General features: G+C 42.3%; 2 protein-coding genes across 4 annotated transcripts; one reads left to right on the top strand and one right to left on the bottom strand.

The window, feature by feature from the left end:
- Positions 1 to 636: 636 nt before the first annotated feature.
- On the bottom strand, positions 637 to 21,071 carry coq4 (coenzyme Q4 homolog). Of its 2 annotated transcripts, none has more exons than XM_080477201.1 (7): positions 9,710 to 9,780; positions 7,726 to 7,896; positions 4,226 to 4,322; positions 4,037 to 4,139; positions 3,803 to 3,932; positions 3,240 to 3,333; positions 637 to 1,452 (listed from the first exon to the last, which is right to left on the bottom strand). In XM_080477201.1, exons 1-7 carry the CDS (start codon positions 9,762 to 9,764, stop codon positions 1,281 to 1,283), a joined length of 822 nt encoding a protein of 273 aa, XP_080333327.1. In that variant the 5' UTR covers positions 9,765 to 9,780; the 3' UTR covers positions 637 to 1,280. The 2 variants fall into 2 exon arrangements, with proteins under 2 accessions (XP_080333327.1, XP_080333328.1); XM_080477202.1 differs by lacking the exon at positions 9,710 to 9,780 and adding an exon at positions 21,008 to 21,071 and having other exon boundaries at positions 1,143 to 1,452.
- On the top strand, positions 9,962 to 27,807 carry traf2b (Tnf receptor-associated factor 2b). 2 transcript variants are annotated; one of them, XM_080477200.1, is made up of 11 exons: positions 9,962 to 10,015; positions 16,099 to 16,301; positions 18,332 to 18,410; positions 19,357 to 19,455; positions 22,358 to 22,519; positions 22,618 to 22,692; positions 23,679 to 23,753; positions 24,924 to 25,148; positions 25,240 to 25,543; positions 25,712 to 25,860; positions 26,539 to 26,900. In XM_080477200.1, exons 2-11 carry the CDS (start codon positions 16,126 to 16,128, stop codon positions 26,755 to 26,757), a joined length of 1,563 nt encoding a protein of 520 aa, XP_080333326.1. In that variant the 5' UTR covers positions 9,962 to 10,015; positions 16,099 to 16,125; the 3' UTR covers positions 26,758 to 26,900. The 2 variants fall into 2 exon arrangements, with proteins under 2 accessions (XP_080333326.1, XP_080333325.1); XM_080477199.1 differs by lacking the exon at positions 9,962 to 10,015 and adding an exon at positions 10,262 to 10,352 and having other exon boundaries at positions 26,539 to 27,807.

Below are 27,807 nucleotides of genomic sequence, written 5' to 3'. Positions count from 1 at the left end.
CGCAGTCACACGTCTTTGAACTTCAGGCTGAAATTCACCGCCTGGCCACCAGAGGGCAGCAGCACCTCACGTCCTACGTCACTGTGGACGACAAAGCTCTGCAAAAGATCCAAGACGTTTTCAAAATCAGCAAAGATTTACTGTTTTTCAACGTTTGACAGAGGATCTTTCAAAAAATACTTGGAAATTCAGATTTTCTTCTACATCGTAGATTAATAATCATCTCTACATGACATTCATACTTAATAGTAACGCCTGTTTAGGAGCAAAACTGACCGACAATGTCTCTCTTTTTAAAACCATGTGTATGTGTTAAAGTAGAACTGATTATTATTATTATTGCTACGTTTTGAAAAAGGAATAATCTACACCAGGTAAAGCTTGGAAGTTTCTATATTTAGTCTAAATACCATTATATCAGGTAAAAGGTTCATTTGAATAATTTCCAAAGCTTGAACAGTTTTGGAAGAAGAAGAAAAAAGATTTAGATTTAGTAGAAGCGTCATTGCTGTTAAATGTTAAGAAAACTATCCGAGTGCTGAATTCAGGTGTTTGAAACATGTTCATGGTGGCAGGAGTGTAAAACGAAGCACCAAGACCAGGAGTGTCAAACACATTTCAGTCCAGACTAATTTATCCTGCGTGGATCGCACCACATCAACCTTTTATTTTAAAACTTTCAAGTTTTTCTTTCAGAGAATACGTGATGAAAATTTAGTTTTTGCAAAATCCAAACAATTACTGCAGAAAATGACTCCAAGCTCAACAGAAAGACAATTTGAATGAAACTTTCTGGTGCAAAATACAATGAAATATTGAAAAATCTTCTAGAGCTGTTGCATTATGGGTGTTTTTACAATCTGACCCTAGCAGCGTGGCGTTCAGGCTGAAGGTCGCGGCTCAGCTCAAGTCTCAGTGTTGCATTGAGTCCAAAACTCTAAGAAATGTTTAAAATAATGAACGTTTTCTTAGAATGTTGTATTTTCCTTTGAGGCTTGTTCAGATTGAAGAGTTGGTGACCTTCAGGTTGGTGTGGCGGCGCCATTATACGGAAAACGTCCTGCACTTGTGAGAAGTTTGCATGTTGTCCCTGCAAAGTGGTCCTAATGTTGTGGCTGACGGGCATAAGAAGGCGTTCAGGAGACATAATTGACATTTTTTTTATTTCTCATTCCAAACACAGACAGAAAGCTTCGGCCTGTAGAACCAGACCAGCAGCGCCGCCGCCGCCACGCCAAACCGTCATCAGACGCGACCTTTTGAAAACTCTGCCGAGCTCTTCAGGTCTTGCCGGCGAGGTCGAGGGGCGGCGGCTGGATGTTGAGTTCTCGTCGCAGCTCGTCGATGCTCTGCTCCCAGCGCCGCTCGTAGAAGAGGCTGAGGACGCAGCGACTCTGCCGGCCGCTCTGCAGCGCCCACGGGCCCAGAGCGGTGAGCAGGGCCTGCAGTCGGCTGGGGAGGGGGGGGGGGGGGGGGGGGGGGGGGGGGGGGGGAATCGTTACATCGAGGACGAGGAGGAGGAGGAGGAGGAGGAGGAGGAAGCTCCAACTGAATGGACGAGTAAGTTTAGATGATTTACCAGCAAGGAAGCGGATATTTGATGAGGAGCTTCCTCCCACACTCACAGGTTAAACTGGCGAGAAGCTCGAGGGAAATCAAATAAACTCTGACAGAAGGTTTGGATCCGGCGTCTCAAACTCCCAAACGCCAAAGTACAAAGAAAATTGAAGAAATTTCAAAGAAAATTCTTTTTTTTTTCCCACAAACATCTGAAGTTTTCTGGACGTTTCACTGTATTTCACACCAGAACGCTTCATTACAAACGGATGAATGTTGAGATTGACCCTGAACTAAAATGTGTTTGACCCTCCTGCTGTGGACTTCACTTACTGGTGAAACTCGTCTCCAGTTTTATTAATAAAAACTGTTTTAATTGTGTAATATTTGTTTTAAGAACTCATACAAAGGTTTAATATCTGTGCCAATGCAGGAGGGTAAAGTACGAGCCTCGAGCGTCGACATGACGCCTCAATAACACAATTATCTGTTAAGACTCAGTTACACAACGTTTTCAAGTGAAAACAAAAAACTTTCATATCTGATCTCCTCTGGCAGTTTTTTATTTATTTATTCAGAAACGGTTCGTCGTTAACGAGCTGAACTCTGGTGGATTAGAGCGACGGCGACGAATCATCCTGGAAGATTTCAGGCAATTCAGGTGAGAAGTTTGTGTGAAAAGTTTTTAAAAAATAAAATTCACACAGATGAATTCAGAACCTTCTCAGCCCAACTTCTGCTGGAGAAGAGAAAAAGTCGGATTGTTTTCGAAAAGTTCCAGGAACGATTTTTAAATAGCTGAGTTTTTAGTGACCGTTGTCATGGAAACAGACACACAAGTCGCTATAAAACTATAAACGGGGCGTTAGTTCGACCCGGGGAGGTTTGGGCCAGATTGCGTCGCAGTGTGGAAGTTGTGGAAACCGGGTGTTTCTAAGTTTGTGCTAAAAGGGCTCCTGTAGTCTGATTATCAAACATGGAAAACTCCCAACAATGTTGACTAACTGTGGAGCCGAACCCTCACAGTGATTAACGTAACGACTTAAAGGACCAGTGGTGTGATTAGTACCTAGTACACGCCTCATTAGTGAACAAAAAGTTCTGCACAGTCCAGTTTCTAACACAACAGTCGACATGTTGCCACAGAGAGTCGACGCCCAGAGGAGTCGCCCAGAGGGGACGCCCAGAGGAGTCGCCCAGAGGAGACGCCCAGAGGAGTCGCCCAGAGGAGACGCCCAGAGGAGTCGCCCGGAGGAGACGCCCAGAGGAGACCCCCAGAGGAGACGCCCAGAGGAGACCCCCAGAGGAGACGCCCAGAGGAGTCGCCCAGAGGAGACGCCCAGAGGAGTCGCCCGGAGGAGACGCCCAGAGGAGACGCCCAGAGGAGACCCCCAGAGGAAACGCCCAGAGGAGTCGCCCAGAGGAGACGCCCAGAGGAGACACCCAGAGGAGACGCCCAGAGGAGTCGCCCAGAGGAGACGCCCAGAGGAGTCGCCCAGAGGAGACGCCCAGAGGAGACGCCCAGAGGAGACACCCAGAGGGGTCGCCCAGAGGAGACGCCCAGAGGAGTCGCCCAGAGGAGTCGCCCAGAGGAGACGCCCAGAGGAGTCGCCCAGAGGAGACGCCCAGAGGAGACGCTTCGCAGACATTTTGACGAGCTGCTCCAGGAAGTGAAAACGTACCTGGCGTTGAGTCGCAGCGGGCCCAGCACGGCGCCCAGGGCGCACATGGGAAGCCCCGTCTGGGCGGCTTCAAACCACTTCACAGCCACTTCACCTGGAAGCGGCGGAGCAACACACAGAAACTCACACTTACATTTTGCACCGAAGGAGAATGAAGAGAGCGACGGTCAAGACGAAAGTGAAACGTGGGAGAGGAGTTTCACTGTGGTGTGAAAAACTTACAGCTCATTAGGTCAAAGGTCACGGGAGGGTTTTAAATAAAGAAGGAAGGTAAAGTGAAACGTGTCGACCTCTGGATGTTTCAGATGTTTCCTTCACGTTACGGTTTAGTCTAAAAATCCCTCAAGTCTCATCTTCACAAATCCAATATATGAGACATTTTCCCCGAGAAGGAGCATTTTCAAAAAGTTTTGTTTTCCCCCATATTTCCATAAAGATGGAGTCGTGAGCGTTTATCCCCCCCCCGGTCTGAGTAACGTGAGCCTGAACGACCGTTAGGTTAATTATCATTTCCCTCTGCAGGTTCCAGTGTATTTGCATGACTGTTCCGTTGGGCGCCTCACCCAGCATGTTGGTGGGCATGCCCAGCAAGGTGTGCAGCAGGTCGTGCACCTCCCTGTATCTCTGCATGACGTACGCCAGCTCCTCCTCGTCCACGAACCTCACGTCGGCTCTGGAGTCGGGCGTCACGTTCTGAGGGCGACGTCGCAATAAAAGCACAGAAGTCGTTGTGGTAAAAGTGGAAGGAGGAAAAAGAATAAAGTGGTGGTTTGCTGCAATGCTGCTTCTGCTTTTACATTTTCCTCCAGGAAACGCAGGTATTCCCTCCCGAAGGAGCCGTCTGGCAGGGCGGCCATCTTTGTGAGGTCGAGCGTGGACAGCCGGATCCTGGGTCGTTCTCTAGAGTCACGGTTCATAAGAAGGTGGATCGGAGGAGGAGGAGGAAGAGGAAGAGGAGGAGGGATGTGTTTGGAAGTCAGACTCACGTCAGGACGGCGGAGCCTTCAGGATCATCCCTCATCCGGTCCCGGAGGCGGATCAGCGCCAGGCGTCCCGTCGTTTCTCCAAGGACAGCAACCATGTCTGCAAACGTCGCAGGGAGTCTCACTAATCGTCCGTCCAGTCTTTTCTACCTCCTTTTCTTCAACTTGTCTCAGAAGACCATCGATGTTTCAGTGGTTCAACCCGTTTATGCTTTCAGACAGTCCAAACAAACACCCATGTGATAAATGTATTAACTGGAGTCAGTGGGAAGATTTTTAAACTAAAATATATCTAACTTTTATTCTAAGATTTGAACTATTTGAATAGTTTCATTTTCTTGTTTCCTCTTTAAATGCGACTCTCCTTCACGTATTACTGGTGGCTCATGTAGTACAGCGTGAGAATTCTATCTTATCTGGTCACTGAGTGTTCTTCTCTCTGTTTAACAGTTTAATCTGTTTCCACTTCTTGATAATGCAGATTAAAATCCACAAACGCAAAATGAAACTGTTTGACTGTTTGACTGTTTGACTGTTTGACTGTTTGACGTTCGTGCAAAGGTGACATTCCGAGCTGGATGATGAATTGTGAGCGAAGTCAGCGAAGTATTCAGGATGAGTACTTTTACTTTCACCATTACGCAGCACGTTGTGTTGGTCTGTCACATAAAATCCCCCAAAACCCCTCAGGATGAAGCAGAAAGATATCAATGAATTGTTTTTTCTTTTTTAAATTGGAATCGGTCCAATAAACAAGCGGGAGCTGGAATTATACAAAAATACATGTTTTGCACTGAAATAAACAGAAATATTGCTCAAATTCACTGCTTTTCACGAGATCTATATCGATATCGGTGCTTCCTCATAAAACCCGCGTACATTTATGATTGTAATGTGACAAAATAAGGAAAAGTGGTATGAATACTTGTGCGAGCCACTGTAGGGAGGCGTCACAGGCTGCGTGTCCTCCATTACGTCTCACTTTACATTTGATTTCAAACATTTCCAGCTTCACCGTCACTTCAACTACCGTAATCCCTGGACTATAAGCCGCTACTTCTTTCATGCCCTTTGGACCCCGCGGTCTAAACAACGACTCGACTCATTTAAGGATTTTTACGGGTCAACGAGCTTCATGCCAACGATACATGGGTGATGCGTTCAGGTACATATTTTAAATTTGGAGGGTGGGGCTTATATTCAGATGTGGCCCAATTGTCCAACAATTACGGTAAATCACTTCACAGCGGCTGGTTTTAAAAGCTGGTATAAAGATGGGAAACCTGGATCACGTATGTTAAACCAGTGCAGCCATCTTTTCTATAATGTTAAATGATATGACTCTTATCTCATTCTTGTCAAGTTTACTTCATTTTTAAAGTTGTTTTTTTCTTTTTATATCACAAAGGAACACCCAGGATTCCCTGTTCTACGGAGTGCAGTAATTTAGTCGTACGGTTTTATTAAGAGATGGTATTATAATCTGGTGGAAGGACCAGTTATTCATCCCTGTATTATTTATATAGGTTTGGATGTTTTGTGGAGATTCAACTGTAATGTACAGATGAATGGAGGTCAAAGGCAAATCGTTAAGTTGAGAATTATGTGAACCATGTAAAATACCAATAAAAGAAATCTAGTATAAGAATAGGTACATGGGCAAAGCCTCGAGGCTCCTGAAGAGGTGAAAATGTCTGTTAATTTGTAGTTTTACCAAAATGACTGATTGATTTTAACTTGAAGAATCTGAAATGATGTGTGATAGTGTTAAAATATTCAGTCTTTCTCTGGCCTTCAAATAGACACGTGGTTTACAGTAAAAACTCTCCGCTAAAAGTAGTTTGTTTGACCTCTAAAGTAAATGTAGCCCATCAGTTTCCAGTAAAGAAACAGCAGCTGCTGATTATACAGGAAGCGTAACTCTATAAACAGCTGTCGAGTTTCTTCCAGGGGAATTTCTCAGTCTGACAGCGAATCAAGTCTTCAATCAACTCAAACTATTTTTTCATTCAAAAAAAATTATCAACAGGGAAGAAGATATTTTAAATAAAAGAGCGACGATGATTAGAAGCGGGAAATCAGAAACGAGAGGTGTGAGCCGACAGCTGTTGATTCGCCGTCACTTCATGAGAAGTTCATGGTCGGTGATGTTTGGTTTCAGGGTGTGTTTCCTCTCGTTTCAGTTCCCGGGACACTTTCGTCTCTCTTTTTCTTCCTCCGGGGAATAAAACCTTGAAAATGAGCTACTTGCTTGCGTCACCTGATGTCCCCAACTGCTGGCAGGACAAGGACCAAGAGAATGTTTCACAAAGGACAAGATAAATGATCTGGAATCTCTGTTGATGGTTTCTCTGTTGATACTCCATAGTGTCCAGGATATGCCTCCTAACAGTCTAATGTGTTGTTCACTGAGGCCATCAGAGACACACAACGTCACATGTGACTGACCGTGACCCTTTCAAGTTAGATTACCGTAAATAACGGACTATAACCCGCTATTTTTTCCCCCCACACACTTTGAACTCTGCGGCTCGGCTAGTTTATGGATTTTTACTGGTCAACGAGCTTCACGCATTGCGTAACTCTGAACTTTCTTCTTTTTCTTTTTTAAATTTGGTGGGTGTGGCTTATATTCAGGCTCAATAGTCTGGAAATTACGGTACTAACGTTTAGTAATCTAACGTTCTCTTTAGCAGCGATGACATGCTGTAAATGGGGGACGGATTAAGATCTTATGACTTAAAATCGCGTTGTTTCAGTAAAATCAGCAGTGAACTTACACTGCGGCTCCAACTGAGCCATCGATGACGCAGCAGTGAAAGTTGGTTCCCGAAAGGGGCGTTAAAGACATCCTGTGAGGATGATTTTCAGAAAAAAAAGCCTCGAGCTGCAGAAGCGACGGTGTAAAATAACAGTTTTCAAAAGAGCACTGTTCGTTCTTGTTACTCGATACAAGTCAAAAAGCTCTGCTGCTCGACTTTTCCATTTATCAGAGGATGGTTGTTGTTGTGTGTCAAATTTCCCTGTTAAGTGACGGCTGCAGAAGATAAGATATGTTAACATTACACATTAACACGACATTTGAAACGAAACTACTTAAAACTAGTGAAATTATTCATCCATTCATCAAGTATATTTTACTTGATAAGACATTTTGAAATATGATTTTTATATCTAGAATCAAGATTATACTGTAAAATAAAGGACTATAAATAAATAAATAACTAATTTAATTATCTGATATTTTGCCGTGTGTAAGTAATAATACCAGGGAACTGTGTAGTACAGTACTGTCAGATGGGTTTTCAGCATGTCTGATAGAAATGGTATTATTTCATCAGACAATACCAACATGAAAACATCTGAATGTTTATAGATTTGCTCTGTAGTATAATACAATAACCCAACCATCAAGCCAGTCTCATCAAGCTGATCTGTATGTTCGGGTCTAAAGATGATTTGGGATCCTGGAAGTATGAGTATGAAGGAGGTGACGGTCTCACCGTGTCTGTAGGGATCCTGCAGCGCCGCCACGCCGGAGCCCACAGCCAGCAAGGCCTTCTGGATGGGGGTGGTGGGGATATGTCCGGGATAAAGCCCATCGTGGCCGACGAAAGACTCAGAACTGCTGCTGCTGCTGCGCCAGCGGTGGACACACAGTCCTGGAAGAAAAGCTGGAGCAGGATTACAGTTTAGGATAGATTTTTTAAGTTGGGGTTCGAGTTTAAAACGTCGACTGGTTTTTAAAATCAAAATCTGTGGAGATGAGAGGAAAAGGAGTCTCTGAGGCTACGCTCACACTGCAACTGCTGAAGCTCAATTCTGATTTCTCTGCGTGATCGTTCACGCTATATTCTAAACGTGAACTCCATTAAACTGCTGTGGGAACGTTATCCGACCCCAAAGTGACCTGCACGCGCAGAAGAGGGCGTTAGAACGCGCGCAGAAGAGGGCGTTAGCACGCGCAGAAGAGGGCGTTAGAACGCGCGCAGAAGAGGGCGTTAGCACGCCGTTTACTGAAGTGAATATTGATGCTACAGCCGTCAGCGTCACGGCTTCCAGATCTGACTCACTGTTTTCGGCCCAAACACGACTTGAGACCTTCCCACCTCAATAAAAACCAGCCTGAACCTCAACCTCTATATAAACTCACGTTAAAATGAGAAAACTATCATATGTGGAATCAAAAACGCATCTTAAACACACAATTCGCAACGAAAAAAGGTAAGTATAATTGGCTCCCCAATTGGGGGGAGACCCATCCAATCTGCTAACACTGGTCAGCAGTGAATATTTAGTACGTTTTCAAGTTCACATAAAGGCTTAGTGGACCTTTTATTTTTTTTAAATACACACTTGTTAATGGTATAGGTGACGGGTCAGATACCAACACAGTCAGACTTTTGTCCTCAGAAAGACAGTTTATATAGGCTGGAAACATGACATTCGCAGGCAGTTATTCATGTGGAAGCCCTTGGCCTTGAAATGAAGCATTAGAAAACATTAGGAATATAGTTACTTGTCATTTAAAGTTATGCTTGGATTTTTTATAAAACTTAAGCTGACAATATGTGTGATGCGTCACAAAAAAAATTACATGATTGAAATGATAACAGTCATGCCACTTTCTAAATTAATACCATATATACAGTATATATATATATATATATATATATATATATATATAAGAATATTTAATATTACTTATATATGAAAGTTGCAGTTTCACTTAGTGCATGCAGTCATTGTATCTGTATTTAAATAATTTACACGTTCAGTTCACACTTTATCCATCTAAGTGCTGCTCAGTAACAAATATCTACCGTCTGCATACATGAAAGTGTTTAATGCATATTATTTGTGTTACTTATAATTAGGGGGAATCAGAACACTGAGGTCTAGTGTTGCTTCACCCCTCACAACATAGTATATACAGTACATGCGATTATAATATATGATTCATGCCGGTAATATTTTAATTTCCTGTGACTTTTGAATGGCGATCGTTGTACTGTGCAGGTGAACTCGATGCTTTGATGTCAAATTAAATTATGAGGATACAATAAATTAGTACCATGATGTGATTAAAGTGACATATTCTGTAACTCGTGATAGGAGACAGCTTGTGTTTCGGATTAACTGGTTATCGTGTTAACTGGTGATCCACTTCCTTTCGCCTCCGTTGTTGCTCCCGTTAGCAACCCGACCGGAATCTGTAGCTGTCCCGGTGAACATCGTTTGACCTTCTTCACAATAAGGTTGCTAACGCACCTTTTGAGAGTCGAATAACATCTTCTGTCACTGCAGCAGCAACGACAGACGCTGAAACAAGTAACACGGAAACCAGTCCATCCGAAACACCAGACATTCCTGCATGTTGTCTTTGAGCCTGTAATCTTACACTGCCAACGCAGTCACCAAACTAGAATCACTCTAATCTTTATTTATACGAGCACCGGAGATGACAGAGCTGAGAGAAACTCGTACCTTTAGAGGTTACAACGCAGTGTCGCCGCTTTAAGTGTTGTATGGGTCGCCACATTGTGACAGCCCAGTGCGCATGCGCTAAAAGAGGTGCATTCGCTTTAACTCACGGCGCAACGGTCACGGGGTGGGCGGGGCTGTTCTCTACAGAAACTGCCACTCCGGTGCTTATACGTGGAATAAGCGAGTACACCCAAAACTGGTTAAGAACTGTAAAAACGCACATATAATAAATAAAAGGTCATTCGGTTTTGGTAACCTAGCAACAGCTCAGAGGGTTGCCAAGGAGACGCGGTGAAGGCTAAATGAGTAAGTTAGCTGTCAGCTAACCGACACACTCACCTTTCCTGAATTCTTTTTGTTTTGTTTTTAATAAACGGTAATAAAATAGCGCGGAGCAGCTGAAAGTTAACGTGGCTTGTTCATAGAGGCGGTTTGTAAAGACAGAACGTATGAAAGCACCGGTAGAAACCGTGTAAACACTGAGGAAAACCAGGGGAGACTGAGCCGTGAACTCCTGGTTTGGCCATTTATACACAGCGGCAGGAGGGGAAACTCCCCGGGAGGGCGGAAGTGCCGTGAAATACAAGAGTTGACAAGTCGTACAATCGTGAGACTTTATTTCGCGACACTCCAGCGCAACTCGGTGAGTAGACGATTTGAGTTTTGTTGAGTAAAAGGAGGGGATGGTGGAGCTCCGGAGCAGCAACATGGCCAGAGCTCCCAGCCAGACAGCAGCTGGGTGTAGCCTGCCTGGAGCTGCTTCTTTACCAACACTCTGGAATCAACTTACCTCTCTGGGTTATTTGGAGTGAATTTCAATCCACTCGTTTTGTTTGTGAAGTTGAAACAGGCGTCATTTTTGTTGTTGTTTTTAATGATTCTTGTACTTTTACTGGGCCTCATTGTCTGACCAATGTATGTGGCTTGTTCCTTTTTGAGGAGACGAATCAAAGTACTCTTCATTGAAGATACTTTCACAACAACTGGACTTTTGCTTGAACTCGTCAGGATGTTTTCTTTCTTTGTTGTTGTTTTTTTTAACAGTTTGGATCAGCTTCAGAACTTTCTAGTATTCAGCGAGTCACTTGTCAGGCATACATTTGCAGCATTAATAAGTAAATTCCATAGAAGGGTTGTAATATCATCCCCTCCTTGTCTGGACGTCATCTCAAACCCATTGCCATTTATTGATTCAAAAAGTATATCTGTGGGCTGGATATGAAGCTACTTTTTTGTTTGTAAAGTTGAAATAGCTGGTATTTATATTGTTGTTATTTTGAGGACTCCCGCACTTTAGTCTCTGACAAGCTGATCTATTTTGGTCCTTTTTGAGGAGACTGATCAATCTAAAACATACTTGTATTGTCGTTCCATTGTAGTTACACTCACAAAAACTGGAGTTGAATTGCAAGTAAAAAAAAGGGGTCATGAACTATTTCGATGCATTATTTAATAATGAATCAGCTCCAGGAGGACCTGTCGTAACAGCAAGGAAATGCCTAGACTTCAGTGACTCAAACACTCCATGCATGAACATGTGTGAAGCAATACCAAGTAAATTCCATCAAAATGCAATTTACTAGTGAGTCTCCACCTTATCTCCATATCATTTGGAAGCTGTTGCCAAATAACCTTGTGACTCAGCTATCATGATCTCTTCTGGCATTTCAAGATAATTCAGTGATAACGTATTAGTTTCACTCCCTGTAACCTGTCGGTTAACCAGTTGGGGACGCATAATCAAACTTGTTGTTTTTTTTCAAACACTGAAATGTGGCTTGAGATTTCTGAGCAAAAATGAGTAATAAACAATATATAAAGGTCAAACTGTTTTCAAGACATAGATAAGAATGTTTCCTCCGACCATTATAGAAGTTTGGTCCATGATATTAACTTTATCATGGAAGAAGAGTGAGGGAATTCTTTTAAAATTACATTTGAGTTCATGTATATCTTTGTAATTTGCTTTTATCTGACATGTTTTCTCATTTTCCTTGTGTAAAAGTCTCATGATAAGCAGGATGTCTCAGTCTGTCTCTTCCAGTAACAGAAAAGGTTTTTCTGTTTTGTAAGTTTTAGTGGTTAGATTGTTAATTGTATTTGTAGTTACAATTCCCCTGAAGGAGTCATTCCAAGGGAAAAAATAAAGTTAAACTTCCCTTTAATTTCCATGTTTTAGTTTTGAGCTGACAGCCTCTCATTTCATGAATCGTCTAAACAGAAAGCCAAAAGCCCTTTAATTGATTTAGGGAACAATTTACTGAAAATAGGATTTAGGAACAGTTTACTTCAGCAAAATAAGTTCTCTAAAATTTCCAGCAGCTGGAAAATGCAGTTTCGAAACTAACATTGTTGAAAACAAATTCTGTTTGTTATTTCTTGTGAGGTTTTTTTTTATTTTTTTTTAGGGAGGTGCTCATGTTCTTGTTGTAATTGGCGCCAATTCATTTTTTATGGACGTTGACGAGATAATATGTCTTGGATTTGCTTGCTGCAGTAACAACACTGCACCGAAACAGACAAACTACACATATATTGGATTTTGAAGGTATTGCATGCAATGTGCTTGCATGTTTTTGCAGACAATTAACGATGCATGCTCACATTGGCTTGAAATTTTAGTTAGAAATGTTAAAAAAAAAAAAAAAAACAGCACCGTGCAGTGGGTGTGTTTGTGGTGTTTGAGTCGGTTTGCATAACAACATCTGCTGTTTATGGAAAAATAACACACTGTGTTGGAAACACACTCGAGTTTTCAATGGCAAATTATGTTGGATGTGAGCGAACAACCTCCTGGACACTACTGACCTTTTGACGATTGTTGGGCAAGTTCATATTATCAGTAAACTTTTCACTTCCTTTTTCTTTAGAACTACATTGATGACAACTGAATCAACAAGCCATTTCATCTGATGCATTTATTTTGAAAATATCACAAATAAACTATGGAAAATGGTGCTGTATGCTCATTTATTTATTTATTTATGAATAACTAGAACTCCAAATATGTCTTTGTTTTAGTGCAATTAAGTATTAATATATCATTAAGAAGTTCATATTTATTGAACTACCCTTTTACGAGACATGACAAACTTGAAAATAGAATAAAATAACTGCAAATTCATCAATATTATATTTTAGTTCACTATTTACACATGAGCAATACAACATTTATTGGAGCGTTTACATCATCAAAGGTATAAAACATTTAACCACATGTAGCTGGAACTCATGTGTAGTAGGCTTGTTTATAGTAATATCAGAACAACTTGTCAATATCTAGAAATTGTCTTTAATGTAGACACATTTCTACATCTGTGTAGTAATCCTGATCACCTGAACCGACTCTCCACATCATTCAGACTAAAGAGCGCCCCTGGTGGTCAAATTAATGGATTGCAGTTAATGTCAGAATTTCTCACAGGTCAGTAATTTCATCCCGCGAGCCGTACGTTTGACAACCCTGCAGGATGCAGGAGGAAAGTGGTACTCGATAGCATACAGACAATTACAGTATTCACAATTATCCAGTGATGAGCTCAAAGTGTTTTGATGCTGGTAATAATAATAATAATATTCATTCATTCATTCATTTTCTTCCGCTTATCTGTTTCCGGGTCGCGGGGGTGACAGTCTGAGCACTGTCATCCAGATCACAATGCACCATTTAAGAACCTTCCTGCAGGTGGTGAGCCCACGGGAAGGTGGCGCCCGGCGTGGGACACGAACCCACTACCCTGAGATTGTGAGTCTCATGCTCTACCTACTGAGCTAGCCGGGGGACATAATAATAATAACAATAATGATAATAATAATATATCTGAAATGCACTTTATTCTCGTCTTTAATCTCAAAGTGCTCCGATAAAAATCAATCACCAGGACTGGTGAGACGTTTGTGGTTTTAGGTCAATGTTATGCTTTTTAACATACTTCCTCGTGTGTAAATGAAACAACGGTCCAGATTGGGTCAAGAGCGTTGATGCCCGTCGCCACACTGCTGATTGGTCACTTCGACTTCAGCCGTTGTTGTTCACGGCCTCTTTGACTGACTCGTTGCACCATCTTGTGGTCTAATCCTGTATTGCAAAAGGCAAGAAAGATGACGTCACGCTTTGTTGCGGAAATTCCTTCCTATACGTGCTCGGAGCGGCGGGCTGCCGCCGCGAGCAGCTGAGCTGGAGTGACCGGTCCTGCCTTCGGATTCGAACCTGTGAACTTCAGACCTCAAGTCTGCTGGTGAAATGTTAAGACACGTGACGGTTAAAAGTCAATAGATCAGTCAGAATTATAGTATGCTGTAAAATGATGTTGTAAAGCTGGACACAAAAGTACAATATTGTGCAATACTGTGCAGTATTGGGAAGCGATAGCATTGTGTAGTACACCTTGTTCCTTTATGTTTCTTTTCTCGTTGCGCAGTTTGTAAAGTACACACAGCTCATATCTGACAGTCTGATTGTTGTAAGATAAGACTTGGTTTGCTTAATCAAAACAAGTCTTATCTTAGAGCAAACATGGCAGGTATTTGTTCTTCGTCTTCTCTAGTCTCACGCCTAAAGCTGCAAAGACGAACACACCCCTTCATGTGTTCATGTGTGGGCTGACGTGTATTTTAACAAAAGGTGCAATCAGACCGAGCATGAAGCTTGAAAGAAACGGATCATCCCGTCCTCAGTCAATGTTTCTCTAACTTTTCAAGACTTCATGTAAGACTTCCTTTCAACAATTACTGTGTAACTGGAGGAATACGCTACAAAAGCCAGAATTTATTTAAATCTATTTACCAAATTCATGCAACTGATGTAAAAGTCCCGAGTGAATGTTTACCTTCCGTATCAAATGTGCACCGGGTTCCAATCCCGTGTAAATATAACCTCACCTGTCCAACACGGTTTTAGAGGGAGAGGTCATAAATAAAAGCAGTGAATTCTGGTTAAACAATATTAAAACGATAAGCCATCGTGTGAATGGTGCAACATAGAAAAGCACCATTTCCTTTTGCTGTAAAGTTGCGCCGCTTGTCAAACCTTTCCCTGCATCACCACGTCTACAATCTGCTTTATGGCTCAACGAGCCGGATTAGACTCAGACATCGAACCAATACGTTTGTGGTCTTGCATCAGTCAGGGACGTCAAGACTCGTCTCACAATGACTCAAAGTGCATCCTCGTCATTTCATTGTCGACAAAAGGTTAGATACTATAGAAGGGAAGAAGTTACTGCAGAACAAAGGTCACATCAGAGCTTTGGCAAGTATGGCGACTTGTGCAAAACTGTCTGACGCAAACATGGTGCCCACATATTACTCTTGCTCAGTTTCCACGGGTGCAAGTAACTCACTACAAAGACTCCAATTACTGTGATTTGGGAGTATTCTTGTGAATTTCAGGAGTATCTCTTCAGGTCCTGTTTACACAACGTTTAAGTGAAAATGTTAAACCTTTGTTGCGTTTTACAAACGACAATGTTGCTTGGAGCCCCAGGAAACGCAACTGTTTTGGGAACCGAGAGTCCAAAAACAACCAACAGCACTTTTTCAGCACTTCTGCTGCTTCTATGAGCACAGACGTCGGTTTTTAAAATGTCCTTTTGCGAACGCGAAACTGTTCTGCAATGGAAACGACGCGGTTCCACCTGAACGGTTGTGTCGTGTGAACGGGGCCTTAGTCTTCAACTGACAGTCATTTAATCCACATTCAGGTGAAGCTGAAACCGATCCTGCTAACACTGCAAACACAAAGAGTCCCCAAACACTGGGATTTCCCCGGGAATTCAATTTCAAAAGCTTTTATTGTCGCTGCGGCTGAACGTACAGAGAAAGCGAGGCGCCGCTCCCAGTCACACATTTGCATCGAGAGTTTGTTCAAACAAATCAAATGAAAAACGTGGTCGAGCCTGGCACACGCGTGATGTTTGTCTCAGAGCTGCGAGCACGATCGGCCGATTCCGTCTCGATACTTTCCGGGCTGCTGATCCTCGGTGTCTGTAGCAGGGTAACAAAGACTCCATTTGACTCCCATTCAAAGCCGGCCCGTCGTTTGTTTATGACGGAAAGTGCAGCAGCTTTACGACCGATCAGAAGACAAAGACGTGGCTGTCGGTTTGACACGACGGCCTAAAGTCAAGGTCATAAAGTTTATTCTCTGGAGGACGGTTGGATCTGTCCACTCAGGTCTGGTTCACAACAACTCTTTCTAGTTTCACTTGGATGAATCACTTTGTTCGTGGAGATTTTGTGTTCAAGCTTTAATTGCCACTCATCAGTCATGCTAGTAATTTCCAGGTGAAGTCAGAGGGGAAACCAGACAGTGAGTGGTTTACCGGCAGTAAATCACTGGTTAGTCATCAACAGTTGTTTTGTTTTCTTTTGATGGTGTTCCCCCACAGGATATAGCAGCAGATTGATGGAGAAGAATGGCCCGCATCTCTCTGGCCTACACCCCCTCCTCCCCAGGGATTCCCCTCAGCGTGCTGTCGGTGCCCATGGAGAATAAATACAAATGTCAGCAGTGTCACCTGGTCCTGAGGAAGCCCGTCCAGGCTCAGTGCGGCCATCGCTTCTGTGTTCACTGCTTCAAGCTGCTCACCAGGTAGACCGGAGGTCCCCGAGACCCCCCCCCCCCCGTCCCCCCGCCCACCTTCCTAATGCTTCCCCTCTCAATGGACACAATAACCCCTGACTGCGGAGAGGAACATACGTTTGGGAATGTGGGCAGTCAAACGTTTGAGGCACTTATGATCCGGAGAGAGAAAGTAAAGGCCGATTCATCCTCCATAAGAACAAGAAGAAAGTTCGGCACTCCGACGTCATGCCGAACAAAACGACGTCGTTTTCTTCGTCCAGCTGGATGAAGAATGACGTCATTTTGTTTGGCAGGACCCCGCAGTGTCCAACTTTATTCTTGTTCTTATGGAGGATGAATCGGCCTTTACTGAAGTTAAGACATGTAACGAGACACGCTGTCCAAGCACGTCTCCCACAAACCCAACCCACCTCAACATTGACTCTGCCCACATTGAGGCACGTTGAGCTCATCAACGCCGCAGCCAGGGGCTTCTCCGTGGACATGCTTCTGCACATGTTGTGTTCTTATCTCTACTCGCCTCTGGGATTTATTTTTTTCCCCCCCAAGCACCCAAAATCAATGACTTACTGCAGACTCATTCCTCACATGACTGGACTCTTGACACTGATGTTAGTGAATCACAAGGATGCAGATTCACTCTGATGGTCCATTTCTTTTCCTTTCTTTGCCTTGTCATCCACTCACTGGTTTTTCATTACTGCATGACTAATTATCTCAGGCTCTTTGGGTTTTCCCCTCTTATGTTTAATGATAACAATAAGGAAAAATAAAATGATCATCTGATAACATACATGAAAGCAGAAGTGGAAAGTACCCACAGTCTTCATTTGAGTAGAATTAGAGACAAGCTTAATGTTTTTACTCAAAACAAAAACCATAGATTCTCTGCAATGCATGCGAAGTCTATACTAGCCATTTACAGCACTTTTATTTTTGTTTGTAAAGGGTACAGTATGTATTTTGTATTGTTCAAAATGATCAGTGTTGCACAGATGTGAACCGCAGTTAACCAGTCCTGTAATACCACTTTGTGCCACAAGGTGGTACAGTGAGTCGCACGACTTACCGCTGTCAGACAACAAGTGCTGAAGCTCCCTGCAACAATTATGTGAGCATACAGCTCACATTTATTTATTTAATTGGTCGATCGATTGATAGCTGTCCCTCCCGAGTTTTTGGGGCAAACTGCTAAAACTCTAAAGGAACGGCGGCTCACTGCTGCCACCTAGTGCACAAAACGAGTCGTTACACGTCTTACACATAATGTGATGTACTTTCACTGCTTTTCATTCAGTAGGCATGTTTTCTGTCTAGCATTCCTGTTTTTGTCTGATTTATTGTTGATTTGCTAGTTAGACCCTGTGTGTTGTTGTTTTTGTGCTCTTTTTATGTTTTGCACCGTCACTCGAAGGAATCGACAATATGCGTCAGCTGTTGACTTATTTGACACGGACTTTGGTTGTATTTACTGTATCATAAAAAAGATTAAAAATATTGATTAATAAACATAATTTGCAGATCTACATTTTGCTTTCCTAAATGTATGCGTTAACATAATTCCCATATATCCTCTTGCGGCGCCTTTATTGAATCTGGAACTGACGAATCAAATCAGATAGAAATGTTAGAATTTATCAGAAGCTCTGAAATCAGTGAGTAAATTTAGGAATTCAAATTAATGTTGGCAAGAAAACCAGAAACTGTTTTCTTCGACTGGCGTTTCTTCAAAATTCCAAAACTCATGTGACTGTTATTGTTTCTCTTGTCGCATCGTGACCACTGCACACGCGCTCTTTTGTTTACGTCGGTGTGTTCGTCTCTAATCTTGTAAACACTTTTGACTTTCTTGCTGCTTTCGCCACTGGGAGAAATCTGCTCTTCTCACTCTCACTGCATTGATTCATGATCTGCTGAGATCCGTACGTGGCCAGCAGGCATTCCGGGAATAATGCAACAGCGGAGAATTTGTTGCTAACTGTTGGCGAAGTACCATGAGTTTTTTTTTTTCTTTACCAACCTGTTCTGTCTATCAGCTCTGGCCCAAAGCCTTGTGAAGCCTGCAGACAGGAGGAGATTTACGAGGAGCCCATTTCCATTCTAAACAGTAACGAGGTGAGTTGTGAATGAGTGTCAAACACATGGCTCATGGTCCAAAAAAAGAATTGAATCTGGCCCCTGGGATGACCTGACAGAATTACACAATAGGCCTTGTTCACAAGACAAAGCTTTCAAGTGAAAACGCAAAACTTTGTGTTTTTTGGCGTCCGTTTACATGACAACCCTGTACTCCCATTGTTAATGTTTATAGTGTATTGTTCTCTGCAGGAATGTGTGTGTGTGGTTTCATTGCAAAAAGAACAACCAAACAGCACCCACTAGTGGCCCAACATGCTCACTACACCGGGTTATCGCAAAACTTTTCAGAGACAACAACAAAAATCCCAAAGCAAAGTGTTTTCACCAATGTTGTTGTTTAAATGAGGCCGTAGATTAGAGGCTGTCGGAGGTTGGGGGTGGGATTTCTTCTGGGGGTTAACAGGGAGCTTATATAATTGGGTGCAGCAGCAGAACAAATGGGGGTCGGGGGAATGCCCTTTCCCAGCTTGATTTTTACTTTCCAATGAGAAACGCACATGAATTAATAGTCAAAAAAAATGAATGGAGAAGAACTGTTTTTTATAGCCTTTGGAGCCCTGCAGCCATAAACGGTATATTTCTTTATGTGGAAAAACCCGAGGAAATCCAACATTCAATGAAACAATGGCACTTATAAGACAAAGCATGTGTATTGGGGGGGGGGGGGGGGGGGGGGGGGGGGGTGCATCCTGCCACACTTTACAAACATCTGCAGTAAAACAAAGGAACATCTGGAGTTACACGTCATTATTCTAACGCTTTCATTTCACCGGTACACCCCCCCCCCCCCCCCCCGCCCCATATCAGACAGCCAGACAGGAACATATGACCTCACAGTGAGACGGGGATTTCCTTGGACACACAATTTGAATTAGCGTCTTTATGAACTCACTGAAGTCTTTGTTCTCCTGTGTTCTACCAGGCCTTCCCAGACAACGCGGCAGGTCGAGAAATCGCCAGTCTGCCGGCCAGGTGTTTCAACCAGAGCTGCACCTGGACCGGATCTATCAAAGAGTATGAGGTGAGGTGTCCGGTTCACACTCGTGAAGCTCGTGCTGAATCACACTGTCAACATGTGTTGTTTAAACTGCCAGCGCTTTTTTCACCTTCGTCAGCGTGCAACTTGACACTGTCTACATCTATAACCCTTCCTCGAAAGGCCTGCAGCTTTCATTTCACATGCATTTCAGCAGCAGAGAAACAGGAAGTGAAAGCTCGCATGCATGGAAAGTCCCCAGATCACCTAACAGCTCAGTGGAAAGTCCCGGCTCATATAGTGTCAAGTTCGAAGATAAATTAAGATAAAAAAAAAAATCAAAAACGTATGAGTGTGTGAATGCGCGTGTATGTATAGTTTGTAAGACAGTAAAAAAAAATTAAGTATAAATGAAGGGAAAAAAATCTAACAAGTAAAAAAAAAAAGAAATTCAGTAAAAAAAAATAAAATAAATTTAAACTTCAGTAAAAAAATATGTATGAATTAAGGAAAAAATTTTAATAAAAATTTTACAAAGTATAACTTAAGGAAAAATTAAGAGAAAGAAAATAAGCTAAACCCCAAAAATGTAGGATTGATTGTAAAATTCTAGCTTTGATAAAGTAAAAAAAAAAAAAAAAAAGGCTCGACTTGGGAGAGCAATATTATAACTTAAATTAAAAAATGAATTAAGGGAAAAATTATAAGTGAAGAAAAAAAAAATATTTCTTGAAAAATTATAGCTTAAAATAGTGGGAGTTAAGGAAATGACCAGGGGTGTCAAACATAAAGCCTGTGGACCAAAACCGTCCCACAAGAGGCTCCAATCCGGCCATTGTAAAGATTTATTTATTTGAACACATTTCTTAAGAGTAATGGACACAACAATGAAAAACTTTAAAGTTTAAATTTACAGGTTATTATGGAGTTATTTTACTGGTCTGACCCCCTCAAGATGAAACTGGGCTGAATGTGGTAGGGCTGCACTTGAGTCGGACTGTTGGCCGCAACGGCAGAGCAAGCAGTCACACACACACACACACACACACACACACACACACACACACACACACCGTTTCTGAAAATACCACATCAACATTTTTTTCCCGATTTGAAATATTCTCATATTTGTACAGGCGATCTGGTTTGTGAAAACGATGTGTAAACAGAAAAAATTGCTGATTATTCCGCTGGTTTTGCACTTTTCACTCGCCAAACGAGGAACCGCACGAAGAACCACGCGTTTGCGCTTCACGACAACATGATAATTTCATGCAACCTGTTTTTGCAGCGCTCATAAAATGATGACAGTACTGCGTGTTACACCCACGGGCGTTTGTTTGTGATCGTTACCTGCGTTTCATTCGTTTGACTAATAGCACAGCCTTACACAGCCGAAACAAAACCTACACAGACTGGAAAGTTTGGTCGCACGTGGCGCCGCCGCGGCACCGCCGCTGCATCGTCATAGCGAGGACAAAAAGCAGACCTGAAAGTCTTCAGAGATGAGCTTTTATTTTTCGGTTGCCTGTTTTCGGCGTACTGCTGCACCATGCGTGAGAATTTAACAGTCAAATCGAAAAACAGGCGAACCTACCTCAGGTTTTCTCTCCACCTCGAGCTCTCAGGCGACCGCCATTGAAATCTGCTTCCTGGTTCACAAGCGCCTCCTCTTTTCCCGGGCAGATTTGAATCTGGATTGTAATCCCAAACTTCCGCCTGTTTTTCCCGCCAATTTTTCCTTTATAGTTTTATTTCTACATTTTTGTTCTTTCAAGATACATTTTTGTTTCTCAATTTAATAAAATAGGGTTCAAATACTGAAATGTTATTTCATATATTTTATATTTATAACACAACCTTAAGTAACTCAAGAATTTTAGTTTTATTCCTCATAATAAATTACAATACATATTTATCACAATTACAGTCACGATTTACAAATAACCATCAAAACTATTAACTTTTCAAGGACCTGGAAATAGTATGAAGAATATTTTTCTTTAATGAAGTAAAATCATGAAAAATGTTAAACAACATGGTTATATTCAAAATGACCTTATAAATAATTTTTCACATATTTTCTGCAATATTTTGGACATAAATGAAATAAGTTTGTTTTATCATATAATATAAAATAAATGAATGAAGGAATAATTATTTTCTGGATTATTTTATTTAGATTTAATAAAGAAAGGAATAAATTAATTAATGGGCAATGATGGTGATTTATTTAGTGAATAGTAATTTGAATATTTATCTGGGCGCATGCTATCAGCTATAGTGTATTTAAACACACTCATTTTTAATCTTAAACAATTCTTCTGTGTACTAACTTATGATTTAATACGGGAGTGTAACACATTTTAATTCAGGGGTCGCATACAGTAAAATAGTGCAATAATAACCTTTAAATTTGAAAGTTTTTCTTTTGTTGTGGTGCAGAGTGTATGTGATTAAAAAGGTATTACTTCCAAAAATGACTACAATCTCAACATAAAGCGAATCTTAATTAAAACTCATGATGAAATGTCCTATAAACTTGCATTATGGCTGTTTTACAAACTCTCCATTACAAAATGACGCTGACATGCTGTTGCAGCAGCCACATGCAATACATGAGTAAATAATTACACAGATCTGCAATATTTCTTTTTTTTTGGGGGGGGGGGGGGGGGGGGGGGCTGTTATTCTGAATGCTTGCAGCTGTCGACACACCCAACACTCGTCAAATTTGGGTTTTGTCCCGCTATATAAAGAAACTATTTGAAAAGGCCTATCAATTAATAGCATGTATTATTAGTGAAAAGGCCTTTTATATAATGTGTTTTGAATAGATGTCCCAGGAAACAGCCTGAAGCGGAGATCAAACGGAACATACCTGCCAAGCCTGACGGTTCACACGCAACACATCAACAATAACAGCGCGTTTGTTTTGTGTTTTCAGTCCCAGCATGAAGGTCAGTGTGAGTTCGACAAGGTTCAGTGTGAGGCCTGCAAACTCTCCATCCTGCGCTCGGACAAGGACCGACACAACGAGCGGGAGTGCGAGGCCAGAACCCTGAACTGCAAATACTGCAAAATGACCTTCAACTTCAAGGACATCAAGGTGAGAGGCGTCGCAGGAAAGAGAAGCACAGGGAAGTGTTTGTGTGACTGTACACAGAAATAACACGTGCTATGTGTGTGTGTGTGTGTGTGTTCCAGGCCCACGATGAGATCTGTGTGAAGTTCCCATTACAGTGCAAAGACTGTGGCAAGAAGAAGATCCCCAGAGAAAAGGTTTGGACTTTTCTGGAATGATTCACTCGCTTTCTATGAGGAGTGGAGGACATGTGTCACATTACTAGAATGAACAGTACTTTGAGTTATGAGTATGTAGCCAGGTTATTTTGACAGTCATTTCCTATGTCACACACACACACACACACACACACACACACACACACACACACACACACACACACACACACACACACACACACACACACACACACACACACACACACACACACACACACACACACACACACACACACACACACACACACACACACACACGAAATGTCATCTATTCTATCTTACACAGACTGTCATAAGAAGCCAATCCATTCACTGATGGAAGAGAGAGAGAGCAGAGAGCGAGAGAGAGCAAATACAGTGAGAAAGAGAGAGAGAGAGCAGATAGAGGGAGAGAGGGCAGAGAGAGAGAGAGAGAAATATTACACTGCCAGAGTGAATAAGGAATAAAGTTTTTAAATGATGACTGCATGCAAGTACTGCACTGTAAGTACGGTTTCTACTACATAATCTACGTTGTAAAATATAAAATCATACTGGGAGGAAGTAACTCATTACAAATACTGTCATTACTGCAATGTGACAGTCGTTGCTGCATATTTCTGAGCAGAAGTAGAACAAGTAGTAAAAAGGAAGAAGAACCACATGAAAGGCAGCCTTGTTTTTGAAACTTCGCACTCGGCAGCAAAACATTCTGCTTTAGTGCAGCAGCTTTTATTTTTTTTAACTGTTGATGCCGGATGAGGCCCATCATATAAATCTTCTTATGTTAAGTCTTCGTCTATAGACTGTACCTGTCATAGCTGTCACCGCTCTGGTTTTGCACTGAAATTTATTTAATCATTTTTACTTGTTGTATGAATAAAACCCCAATGCTTGATGATGATGTTGTTGTAGGATCTACATGAGGAGCTTGTAGAGTTGGTCTCATGACTCATATATTCTCTCTTGGTCCATCCCACCTTCAGTTCAGCGATCATATCAAGTCCTGCGCCAAGTCCAGAAGTGCCTGTCCCTTCAGTGAAGTGGGCTGTAAATCTATGGTATGTATGCAGTACTACTCACATCCAATGACCTCATTCAGTTTTTTTTATTTCATTTTAAGGAAAATTGTTGAGAAAATGTTGAAGAATTTCCTCTGAAAATAACAAACACCATCTTTAGGGTAGAAATCGAAATACCTCCGTATAATCTCCAGTAAAATAAAATGCATTGTGAATTTAGGAAGTAAAGAGATGTGGACGAGTAGCAGCATTTACTTTCATTTATATTTAAGGTATATATGAAGGTCATTTATTTCCAAATTTGCATCTTAAAGAAAAGGTGGAAGATGTGTTCAGCTTATTGAGCTTAATCAGGCCAAACTTGTCTTTTTTTTAATTTAAATCTTTATGGAAACACACGGGCTTGATAGAAAACACACACAAGTTCCTCCTATAAGTGCAAAATATATATAATATTGAAAGAAAATTACACTTGTTTTGCTTGCGGGTTTTGCGGTCACACTGGCAATATAGTCGCGCGATAACAATGAAAGTCTTTTGTGCATTTCAGCAACAACATAAGGACTTTCCTCTGCTACTAAAGTTATATAATTCAGGCGAGGTGCAAAGATTACTGTCCTAGGCGTCGGTTTAATTTGTCATTTGGTTCTGACAGATTTCCGGCCCGCTTGGGAGCTCGTACGCAAAAAGCACATCGAAATGTGCAGAGAACATATAAAAATGTAAATAAAATTGTGTGCTCTGAAATTTATTAACGATTCGGCAAACTGTTTCCACAGAACTCACAGAAAAACTGTGAAAAGTGTTTAAATACAAAAGGAGGCTGAAACTGCAAAAATCTGGTTGAAAAACACCTGAAACTGTCAGGAAACTTCATGAATGCAAAGTTTTTTGCGTATATCAAAACTGTACATGAAACGTTTTAATCTGTTTTAGCCTCGTTTTAAAGGTTAAACGTGTGTGAAACCAAAACAGCTTTTTTTCTTGTTCATGAAGGTTTGAGTCTGGAACGTTCGTCTAGTTTTGGTCTCACACAGCTCGGTCTCAGCAGTTTACTGAGGAGATACTTGATTTAATAATACTTTTAATTTGTAATGCACTTTACATTTGGCAGTCGAATCCCAAAGTGCTCCAATAAAAACAGATTTAAAAAAAAAAAGGATTTCCAAAGAGGCCGCTGTTGTGACGGCTGCTCCGGTGTCGTTCCAGATCGAGAACGGGAAGCTGAGCGACCATGAGCACAGCAGCACCATGGAGCACCTGCGTCTGCTGCTGCCGATGGTTCTGTCGGTGGACCGGACCCGTGCGGAGACGACCGGTGCCGGCGAGTGGCAGGAGGACTCCGGCCTGGGTCTGTACCGGGCTCCTGAGGAGGGAGCCTCCATGGGAACCGGCGCTGCGGCGACCATACAGCCCTTTGATTTGGAGAAAAAAGTGGGTCCCGACGTCTGCGACGCCGCGTTCAACCCTCTGCCGTTTGTAGGTTTCTGAATGAAGGCATTAAAGAGTTTCCGCCGTCCTGCAGGTGAACGCTTTAGAAAACATAGTGTGCGTCCTGAATCGAGAGGTGGAGCGCAGCTCGGTGACGATGGAGGCGTTCTCACACCAGCACCGGTTAGACCAAGAGAAGATCGAGAACCTGTCCAACAAGGTGCGGCAGCTGGAGAGGACGCTGACCATGAGGGACCTGCAGCTGTCCGAGACGGAGCAGCTGGTACGAGAGCTGCAGCTCTGCACCTACGACGGCATCTTCGTCTGGAAGATCGGCGACTTCTCCCGGCGCAGGCAGAACGCCGTGGCCGGACAGGCGCCGGCCATGTTCTCACCAGGTAAAGGCCCTAATGCCCATATTTGGATTTGTCAGTCTTGGCATGTGGACGAGGGAAACTCCTGGTCTTGGTTATGTTCAGGGAGTAGAACACGTCACTCCTGTTCTCACAACGTTCCTTGCATAGTTTCGCTCTGTTCACATTTTTGTTTTTTTTTCCCTTCTCCAGCCTTTTACTCCAGCAAGTACGGCTACAAAATGTGCCTGCGTCTGTATCTGAACGGCGACGGCACGGGCCGGGGAACGCACCTCTCGCTGTTCTTCGTCGTCATGAGGGGGAAGTGCGACGCTCTGCTCAAATGGCCGTTCAGTCAGAAGGTAGGGGAAGCAAAACCTCCGTGCTGTTCTGGAGTTCCGTTCACATGACAACGGCGCTGGGAGCCACCGAGAACTTTTTGGAAACGACTTCCAAGGTGGAACTTTTTGAGAACGCTTTGAGTCCGTCTCCATGGAAACGGGGGGAAAACTGCTACTGTGCATACGCATGACGGCTGTAGTAACTAGTTCTTCTGCACATGCTCAGTAGACGGACAATTTGAACAAAGTTTCCTCCAGAGTGTCATGACTCCCAGTCCAGATTCTCCTGGAACTTGGTACTTTTATTTTGACAGTCATCATAATAACAATCCAGCTAAGCCGTCCACTAGAATGTCCGCGTTCTTCCGTTGTTAATATGTATAATGTGTGGTTCTCTACAGAACATAAAAACAACACCACGTGTGGCTACATCGTTTTCAACGTTTCAGCGGTTTCCATGTAAACGGACATTGTTTTGAAAACGTTGACGTTTCAACGCAAAACTTTTCTACTATGAAAATGCCAAAACTTGTAAAAACACGACAATGTTTCACTCGAAACGCCGTGAAACGCCGTGTAAACGGGGTCTTCTACGTCAGGGAGGTGGTGTCATAATTTTACAGCTGACTGACATCAGGTTTTCAGTTGTGTAATCTCCTCCTCCTCCTCCTCCTCCTCCTCCTCCTCCTCCTCCTCCAGGTGACGCTGATGCTGCTTGACCAGAACAACAGGGAGCACATCATTGACGCCTTCCGCCCTGACGTGACCTCCACCTCCTTCCAGAGGCCCATCAGCGAGATGAACATCGCCAGCGGCTGCCCGCTCTTCTGCCCGCTGGCCAAGCTGGCCGGCAAGAGCCCCTACCTGAGGGACGACACCATCTTCATCAAAGCCATCGTAGATCTGACAGGCTTATGAGGTTTCACTGTGGAAGTGGCACCGCACTGCGGCAGATTACACATCTAGAATAACCTTTAGGGTGGAGGCGGGAGGATTCACTCTAAACATATCGCGAAAGTCTTGACATATTATGAATAATATTTATATCAGGGGCAGTGGACTGGAGGTTGGAGGAGCAGACTTGGGATCAGCGATCCGCAGGTTCGAATCCAGCTGACAGGTTTCCACTGTGGGTCCATTTAAAAGGCCCTTGACCCCAAGAAAAATCTATAACTACATATATATACACATTTATATAACTATTTATGAACTCATATAATAATAAGTATATAAAATTATATTATATTATACATGCATTATGAAGAAAAATTCTTCACTCTCCTTTCATCCTTATAAAACTAATATTTCTTCTATTTATGTTTCCATTATACAAGTCAATTATACTAATTAGATACTGGTCAATCTACTATTTAGAAGAAAGAAAATAAGCCTCTTTCATTACTAATCTGTAATAAAAAAACAGTTGTTTGCATATTATTCATAACCTCTAAGAATCTAATATACATATAAAGAAGAATAACCTTTTAAAGTTGCTTAACAGTTATGGAACATATAAAGCCACAGCAACGCGCCTCCTACAGGATTTCCCATTAAAGGAACAGCCTGAGTCGTGACACTGATGAGTATCAGGTGTCAGTAGGAAGTTTATATCTTTTATATTTCAGTTTGTCGTTTAGTTGGTGATTAACAAAAACTCAAAATTCAGTTTTTGCAACTCAGACGGGATTTATGACCAGACAGTCCGCGGCTAGCTCGTTAGCATGCTAAGTTCAGCAGCCATACGGACTGGACTCATTTCATTAGATTTAAATATATTACATAGAAACTTATTAATATTATGCACACATGTTCGTAGGTTATCATCAAATATACGCTCTCTTTTTGTTTGTAGTGGTGTTGCTCGTTGCTATTTAACACTCAAGCCGAAATACAATCTAATGAACTGCAAGATATTTGTTCTGTCATGTTTAGTCGATGTGAAATATTGAATAATAAACAATAAGACAG

The sequence above is a fragment of the Lipophrys pholis genome (genome assembly GCF_963383615.2).
Source record: "Lipophrys pholis genome assembly, chromosome: 12".
Classification (NCBI taxonomy): Eukaryota; Metazoa; Chordata; class Actinopteri; order Blenniiformes; family Blenniidae; genus Lipophrys; species Lipophrys pholis.
Note: the sequence above shows the minus strand (reverse complement) of the source record. Positions and strands in the feature narration are given on the sequence as shown.

What these genes read in the sequence shown, in the direction of transcription:
- coq4 (XM_080477201.1), bottom strand. Translation starts at nt 9,764, where the DNA reads ATGTGGCGACCCATACAACACTTAAAGCGGCGACACTGCGTTGTAACC. An exon ending in GCAGGATCCCTACAGACACG is followed by an intron (nt 4,323 to 7,725) that starts GTGAGACCGTCA and finishes CGACGTTTGCAG; the next exon opens with ACATGGTTGCTGTCCTTGGA. An exon ending in CATGCCCACCAACATGCTGG is followed by an intron (nt 3,334 to 3,802) that starts GTGAGGCGCCCA and finishes CGCCGCTTCCAG; the next exon opens with GTGAAGTGGCTGTGAAGTGG.
- traf2b (XM_080477199.1), top strand. Translation starts at nt 16,126, where the DNA reads ATGGCCCGCATCTCTCTGGCCTACACCCCCTCCTCCCCAGGGATTCCC. An exon ending in GCCGGCCATGTTCTCACCAG is followed by an intron (nt 25,544 to 25,711) that starts GTAAAGGCCCTA and finishes TCCCTTCTCCAG; the next exon opens with CCTTTTACTCCAGCAAGTAC. An exon ending in AATGGCCGTTCAGTCAGAAG is followed by an intron (nt 25,861 to 26,538) that starts GTAGGGGAAGCA and finishes CTCCTCCTCCAG; the next exon opens with GTGACGCTGATGCTGCTTGA.